Below are 8715 nucleotides of genomic sequence, written 5' to 3'. Positions count from 1 at the left end.
TGAAACTCTGAATTTGCACATTTCTGTACTTCCCCAGGGACTATATATTGTGCATTAAAATATGTTTATAGTGCAACCATATTCGTGGTATATGGTGTAAAGATTAGGTGTAGTCTCCTCCCCCTCGTATGTATTATTTTCTGTTAGGATCTCTGTTTAACAGTATATTTGCATATCATGCATGTCACAAATGTAACAGTACTGTATATCATAATATATATCTGTATATTGTGTCTGTCATAAATTTAAAATGGGGGACCCTGATGTAAACAAGACGAAAGTCTTTCTCTGGTCTGCATCCCCTTAACAATTGTGTGTTTGATTGATTGATTGAAAACTTTATTAACAGATTGCAGAATGGGTACAGTTACAGCTCAATTTGCAAATACAGTACTGTTTGTGATACAAAAAGAGTCCAGAAAAGAGAGTACATATACATTTAACATAGAAACTGTACATTGGAGGTGGTTGGGTATAGAGGTGGGGTGGGGTTGGGGGGGGGGGGGGGGGGGTCGGTAGGGGGTGGGTGGGGGACACTGTACACTGTACATTGGAATATTGACAAAGCCATACTTGGTAATTTATTGTATGTAACGGAGCTACCGCGAGTATATCCACAGTCACGATGGACTTCATGTGTTGTGAAGTGACTGTGGTACGTAGCGGTACTGCAAGTAAAACTCAAGCCCCCTTAAAAGGCATCCAGACACATTACCAAGAAGTGAATTCACCTCTTGGTATAGTGCTCTGCGATGCCGCCCGCGGCGCGGGAGACCGGGGTTCAACTCCCACTTAGGGCGATCCCTTAACACTTTCTGTGCCAGCCATTGTACCCATCAAAGTACCCTCTCTGCAAGCGCTGTAAGTCTATGGAGATGTTTACCTTCTTTGCAGGGCTATAACTTTTTAAATTGTATTGCTATATTGACATTACTATGGCCCATTCAACATCGATTATCTATCGTTCAGGATGTGGGAACGTTTTACTTTTTCATTCATACATTGTTGTGTTAATACCTTCTAGAATATAAGTATGTTTTTAATCTTTTCTGCTGTAATTCCAAAAACGCTAGTTATAGGCCCAAACACATTATATAGATGATCGATTGCCGTTTGCCCCCCCATACACGATACACCAAAAAACTCAAATGTATATGATCGGCATACATTATGCCTCATCATGCGCGGAGGAAAGGGGGGGGGGGGGGGGTCGTTTATAATTCCCCGATCATCAGTAGGTTGGGTGATATATTTGTCAGATGGTTTGCAAACAAGAAAACGCACAATCGGGTTGAAAATAACGTTATATTCCTCTTACCGTGGGTCAATGAGACTGGCGGTGAAAGATCCCAAGTACACGACGCCGATCGCCTAGGTCCATTTCCAGTTTGTATGTCGCAATAAACACTGAAATCATATAGATTATTAAGTTTAGAAAGCGATCCATTATGTACATAGTATCTGTCGGGAGTCCCGCAACGAGATGTGACTGCCGGATGAGTTTCATCGATGCACTGCTGGGCACATCCTGTTGACGAGTGTAACTCGCCCGACCATCCACCAGGCGGCGGTATTGAGCCATCGTTGCAGTCACCTATAGGGTCCAGCTGCAGCACCGTGGGTGTATATATGAATTATGAATGCCATGGCGAAAAAATGAAATATTGATCTCTATAACGCTGGACAGCGTGGTCTGGCGCTCAACACATGGCGGCCAATAACGCTGGAAAGCGATTTTGGCGCACAATGTGTTATCAGGGGTCGAATCGAAACACAATGCAGAGCGAGATCACACCGGTCACAAGTGGTGCCGTGACCCGGATGCCTTGGGTGGTGTGAGTTTAGGGGGGTGAGTGTAACGGAGGTACCGCGAGTATATCCACAGTCACGATGGACTTCATGTGTTGTGAAGTGACTGTGGCACGTAGCGGTACTGCAAGTAAAACTCACTCCCCCTTAAAAGGCATCCAGACACATTACCAAGAAGTGAATTCACCTCTTGGTATAGTGGTCTGCGAGGGGTTCGACTCCCGCTCAGAGCATGTCAAATAAGACCGGTTTCATGTACATTGGAGGGGGTTGGGTTAGGACATTTGCAGGGGCCAGTTTCGAATTGCAGCCGTATTGAGCCGTACTGTATTGTACCCATTATGCGATCTGTTAATAAAGTTTTCAATCAATCAATGTATTGCCATAGTGTCTTTATACCTTCATCACTCTACATAGTAATACTACAACTCAGGAAGAATCAAGAGGTTTATTTGTCACATACATACCAGGGCATACAGTGAAATGCGGGTGGTCATGCCTGCATTGATTGTGCAAAATACAATAATAAAAATAAGCATAGAAAAAAAAGAAAATAGGTAAGACACAAGATATGCATGATAAAAAAAGACATGCTAAGTTCCTGAGAAACTGGTTCCTATGTACACTATACAATATACAATTTTAACTCTTAATGTATCTAAATCTAAACTATACAAAGCACCTCAAAGGCGCTAAAAACAAGATTACAAACATCACAAAACAAACTGGTCAGACTACTACTTGACCTTACTCCTGGAACCCACCTCACCCCTGCCCACTTTGACAACCTAGGATGTCTTAGAGTAGACGACAGAGTACAGCAACTTGCAATGGGCCTGGTCTACAAGATACACTATACGACTAAGGTACATGTCAAAATACTTCCCAAAGGTCAGTGAATACCACGACCACAACACCAGAGGGAGCTCAACAAATCATGTTAAACCCAGATTCGGCTCAAACAAGGGACTAAACACATTTCGCAATTATGCCACATCAATGTGGAACGCCCTACCCAAAGCTGTAAAGGAATGTGAATCCCTACCCACATTCAAAACCACTCTTAAAGAGCACCTACGGGAGGCTGCAATTCGAAACTGGCCACCGTAAATGTCCTAACCCACCCGCACCGCACGGTGGCACAGTGGTTAGCACCGCTGCCTCACAGCAAGAAGGTCCTGGGTTCGAACCCCAGCAGGGGGCCTTTCTGTGTGGAGTTTGCATGTTCTCCCTGTGTTCGTGTGGGTTTCCTCCCACACCATAAAGACATGCATGGTAGGCAGGGACTACAGATGGAAAATAGCTCATTAGCAAACTCTGGCACATTTACATTGATGTGGAAACTGAAGATGTTGATTAATGTGCACTGTCCCTGGGTAATAAATAAACTTAAACCCCCTCCAATGTACAGTAAATGTCCTAACCCAGTAATACACAAGACCCTCTTCTTGGGACCAAGTAAGGTTTAGTCGATAATCCAATGTACAGTTACCCCCACCCCGCCTACCCACCCAACCACCTTCAATGTACAGTTCCCCCCCCCCCACCTACCCACCCCCCCCCCCCCTCCAATGTAGTTCCTTCGTCAAATGTATATACTTTTTTTTTACTCTTTTTGTATCACAAACAGTACTGTATTTGTAAATCTGGTATGTCATAAATGTATAGATGTAGCAGTACTGTCTATCTGTATGTCATGTATGTCATATAATTTATGATGAATTGAAAATGGGGGACCCTGATGTAAACAAGACGAGTCTTTCTCTGGTCTGCATCCCCTTAACAATTGTGTGTATTGAGCTGTACTGTTTTGTACCCATTCTACAATCTGTTAATAACATTTTCAATCAATCAATCACACTGAATTGTAATCAGTTATTTTTTCAAAGCATGTGAATACCTACTCAGCTTTCCGTGTCTGCTAAAGCTAAAGGTGTCAAGTTACTATATTATATGTACGATTGGTGACTACACATGTTTATGCAACTCAGATTATTTTCAGGGAAGTACAGAGAAGCTCTCCCTCACACATTGAAGAATGTGGGGGAAGGGTGCTCTGGTGACAAGTTCTGCACAAACAACAATCTGTATAGTCAGTCAAATCAAGTGGTAATACGTGAGCGGCTGGGTGGCGCAGGGGACATCGCGCTCGTCACCAACGCAAGAGACACCGGTATCGAATCCGGCTGTCAGCGTTGCCTCCGGCTTGGGCCGGCCGTCATACTAACTCAATTGGCAGAGTTAGCGGGAGGGAAGTCAAAGGGTGGTAGTCTGGTCATTGTAAACAGCGACTCCTACAGGTCGGTCAGGGCGCCTGCACAGCAGAGACAGGAAAATGGCGGGGGCAGTGTGAGCCTCCTACACGTTACTCCTCGCCAATGAGTCCACGCTGGCAGGTGAAAAGATGTGACTGGCTGCCTCCACATGTATCAGAGGGGACGTGTGATGGGCTTCTATCCTCCCTACGACCGGCCAGTAGGGGGCACATCCGAGCAACGATCAGGACAGGGGAGGGAGAATTGGCACATTCATTCATTCATTCACAAGAGGTGAATTGGGATGGGAGAAAAATCACAGAAAAAAGGAGAAAAAGTAGAAAAAAAATCAAGTGGTAATACTGATGGCATCAGAGTAGTACGGAAATACTAACATAATTTCACCAATGTGGCAATGTAAAAACCAAGGGGGATGAATAATTTTACTATTTTAATTTACGTATTCTCATGAATTTCTACCAAAAACCACTTGCAGAGAATTCCAAAATAAATGCATTTAAAACTGTTTAGTACAACAAAATGTGGAAATAAGTCAAGGGGGTGAACACTTTGAGTTACTGTAGGCCTGTGTACTAATTGCTAAAAGGTAAAAATAGTATGCCAAATTTAAATATATTTGAAATAACATTAGCTATGTAACTGTAATGAAGACAATTAACACAAGCAAGGAGACTCAAAATTAGGGATACATTTATTTTAAAATTGTGCAATTTTTTTTTCATATTACAGATTTATTTACTTCAATACTGTAGATTGAATTTCATTCTTTAACCATACTTCAAACCGGTGGCAACTGTGAATGAACAAGCTTTTTGTGTCTTTTCAGGCCATGCAGGGAGGGAAATGCTTTGCTACATACAGGACAAACATACGGTCTCTCCCCTGTATGGGTTCGCATGTGTAGGGTGAGCAGATTTGATTGTACAAAACCCTTGTCACAGACGCTACATTTAAAGGGCCGTTCCCCTGTATGGTATCGTATGTGTATCTTCAGCTCGGAAGCGGATCTGAAAGTCTTTTTACACCTGTCACATATGAAAGGCCTCTCTCCGGTGTGAATCAACGTGTGTCGCACCAGCGCACCTGAGGAGAAGAACCCTTTGCCACAGTATGAACAGGGGTGGCGCACTCCTTTGTGGTGAACGTTCTCATGGTGCAGAAGGCATTTCCTCGATGTGAAGACCTTATCACACTGGGAGCATATGAGAGTGGTGGGGACCTTCTCAGGTACGAGTGGGCCAGGTTTGCTATGTACGTGTTCCATGTGCCGCGTCAGTGTTATACTGTGCCGGAAGCGATTCCCACATTCCCAGCAAAGGAAAGGTTTCTCTTTGGTGTGTTTCTTCTGATGATCCTGCACGTCCCAGTATGACCTGAATCGTTTAGGGCAATTAGGGCACTGAAATGGTTGATGACCAGTGTGTTTCCACTCGTGTCTGATGAAGCGTTTTAAGCTGCCTATAGTTTCCTGACAATGGGAGCAAGTGAACGGCCCACTGGGATTGTGAACGTCGATATAGTGCTTATGAAGGGCCTTGAAAACACGGAAGTTTTCATCACATATATTACATTGAAATGGAGTGTGTGAAATCTTGTGCATCGCTAATGCTTCAGAGTCACGCACCAGTTTCATGCACACCTCACAGTAGAGTGGGTTGTGAGTATGTTTGTGGGATTCCAGTGTTGATTTGAACCTGAATGCCTTGCCGCATTCGTCACATTTGAAACATCGCTTGCCGTCCTCAGAATTCTCCGGATCAACCTGTAGTGAATCAAAACAAATGTGTCTTAGGTGGTGCCTAAGTGACTTCTGCCGCTTAAACTCTATACCGCAATGTGGACAGTAGACAGGACCTTCTGCCGTGTTTTCTTTGTATTCAGGGTTTATCGTTTTTGTGGAGGGCCTCTTTTCTGCTGGGCCAGTGTAAGCGGGGTCCTGGGCGGTGCTGTCAAATGGTGAATCTTCATCAGATGCCTCACAAGGAGCCCCACTGGTTGATTGTTCTCCCTCAGCTGCCTTTTCCTCAACAATTGTGCTCCTTGTCTCTTCACTTACTTCTCTGCTATGCTTACATCTTGATAGGCTTTTAAGACTTTGACTTGGGCATCTGTGTTCCTGCAAGGAACGTGAGCTCTTGTACCTCCGTTTACATGCAGAGCAAGGATAGGGAAGCTCTGTCAAGTGTTGATTCATGTGGCTCTCTAAGAATTCTGCACAACTCACAATCTTGCCACATATTTTGCATGCTCTCTGATCCAGGTTATCATTTTTAGATGAGCTTTGGGGAAATGTTCCAGTACTTGTTCCCTGCTGACTGACCTTGGTGCTCCTTTGTGACAGAAATGTCTTCATCTTGAGCCCACGGTTCACTCTCACTGCTCTGAATTGTGAAGGCACATGCATATCAAGTCTTTCCAGCAGGACAGCACAGTCCCTCTCCAGTTTATGACCCTTGTCCCTACCCTGAATCTTCCTCCTTTTGGTCTTACCCATGGTTATGGCTTCACCAAGAGGCATTGTTGTCCCATCTTCCCCAATAACCATCACTGTTTCAGCCTCAACACCATATTCTGTCTCATTCAGTCTCATCTCACCCTCACCGTTTTCATACTCTATGCCATCTGCTTGGACAGCAGTGTCAACATCGCTTTCTCCATCGATTGGCTCAATGTATTCAACCTGTCCTGTGACCTCCAAATCAGCACCACCTTCTGTTTTTACGTCGTCATTACTAATGTAGAACCACTGTTGGCCGTCCTCACATCCCTCTATAGTCCCAGTTCCTTCCAGATCCATCTCTTTATTCTGCAATATTGCTTCAGAGTCCACCTCCATCTCTGTGCAGGCCGTGTACACATAGCCACCCAGTGCATTCGTCCCTGTTTGTTTGTGTTCGTCGACGTTCACTACTCTTTCCACAGGAGGGAGAACCAGGACAGACATGATGCGGGTCCCCTCAACTGAAATGTCTGTAGAGAGACAAAAATGACGAAAACTTTAGGCCTAACCATTAAAAAGTTTGTACTTTATCATGCTTCTGGGTCTTCCGTAAAATAACAACAACTCACCATTGTCCTGGAGCTGGCTGAGGTCTTTTTGATACTCCAGCAGGGTTTTCAGCTCCTCAGTGTGAGACACAGACTCCATGCATTCCTCCAGAACAGAGGAGGCATCACCGAGCAAGGAGGCAACCTGAGACGCATGACAACAACATCAACATGTTATTCTTTTTTAATTTTTTAACAAATGAGAACTCAAATATGTAACAGCTAGCTGATAAAAATGTAAAGGCAGAAACTATTAAATGTTTTTAAAGTGTCTTTATTATTATTATTTTATCTTCTTACCTGTTGTATGGTTTGTGTGGGAAGAAGATTTTCAAGCCTGTTTAGAAAGTGGCACATCAGCGTCTGTATTGCTTTGTCATACATAGGGCCGAATTCCTCTGGGAACACCTCCTGGAATAAAAAAAAGTAGTTTTAATTGGCAAATGTTCAGAATATACAGTGCATCTGGAAAGTATTCATACCCCTTCACTTTTTCCACATTTTGTTATGTTACAGCCTTATTCCAAAATGGATTAAATATTTTTTCCCCTCAAAATTCTACACACAATACCCCATAATGACAAAGTGAAAAAGGTTTTTCAGAATTTTTTGCAAATGTATAAAAAAAAATTAAAGTATAAACAGATAAGTACATAAGTATTCACACCCTTTACTCAATGCTTTGTTGAAGCACCTTTGGCAACAATTACAGCCTCAAGTCTTCTTGGGTATGATGCTACAAGTTTGGCACACCTATTTTTGGGCAGTTTCTACCATTCTTCTTTGCAGATTGTCTCAAGCTCCATCAGGTGCACAGCCATTTTCAGATCTTTCCAGAGATGTGCAATCGTGTTCAAGTCTGGGCTCTGGCTGGGACACTCAAGGACATTCACAGACGTGTCCCGAAGCCACTCCTTTGTTATCCTGGCTGTGTGCTTAGAGTCATTGGGCCTCATTCAACAATACTCTTATTATTTTTCTTATATTCTTGCTTACCTGTCTGTTAAGAGAACAATAAGAAAAGCCACCGCCATATTCACCAAGCCGTTCTTAACGTCCAAATCGGTTCTTACCCAGGTCGGTTGCATGCTGAATCCCACTCATTCTTAAACTGAAATGCGCGCTCGCACTAAATTAATTTGCATACAGACACGCCCGCCATCTCCTTATAAGGCGAATGAGGCGTGTGTAAAACTGCCGAGTGTCGGCATCTGATCGGTCTAATCCATTCAACAGGAAGCGATTTGCAACTGATCTCAAAATGACACACACACACGTCTCACGACTTGCGACTCAGTGCATGTGTGTGTGTTCCTGTGGGTCGCTCATTGCATGTGTGTGTGTTAATCTGATGACAAATAAAGACTTATACTTGTACTTATACATATACCGCATACTGTATAGGGGTGGGAATCACCAGTTTCATCACGATACGATATAGATTCTTTGGACAACGATACGATATTTTCCGATATCACAAAGTCTGCCACGATACGATACGATTCGATTCAGGTGCCTGCGAACGATATGAGACGATATTATATTACATTTAACACAATCAGTAACATTTAAATCAACAAAA

At 43.4% G+C, this 8715-nt stretch overlaps 1 protein-coding gene across 1 annotated transcript; it reads right to left on the bottom strand.

Annotated features, from left to right (window-relative positions):
• Positions 1-4863: 4863 nt before the first annotated feature.
• On the bottom strand, positions 4864-7233 carry LOC311235566 (uncharacterized protein; the record flags this gene model as incomplete). The annotated part of the gene is made up of 3 exons (XM_084323033.1): positions 4864-6201; positions 6406-7055; positions 7155-7233. 3 exons carry the CDS (start codon positions 7231-7233, stop codon positions 4864-4866), a joined length of 2067 nt encoding a protein of 688 aa, XP_084179159.1.
• Positions 7234-8715: the final 1482 nt, after the last annotated feature.

This window comes from Notolepis coatsorum (assembly GCF_963971535.1).
Source record: "Notolepis coatsorum genome assembly, chromosome: 10".
NCBI classification, from domain to species: domain Eukaryota; kingdom Metazoa; phylum Chordata; class Actinopteri; order Aulopiformes; family Paralepididae; genus Notolepis; species Notolepis coatsorum.
This window is presented reverse-complemented; position numbering and strand designations above follow the sequence as displayed.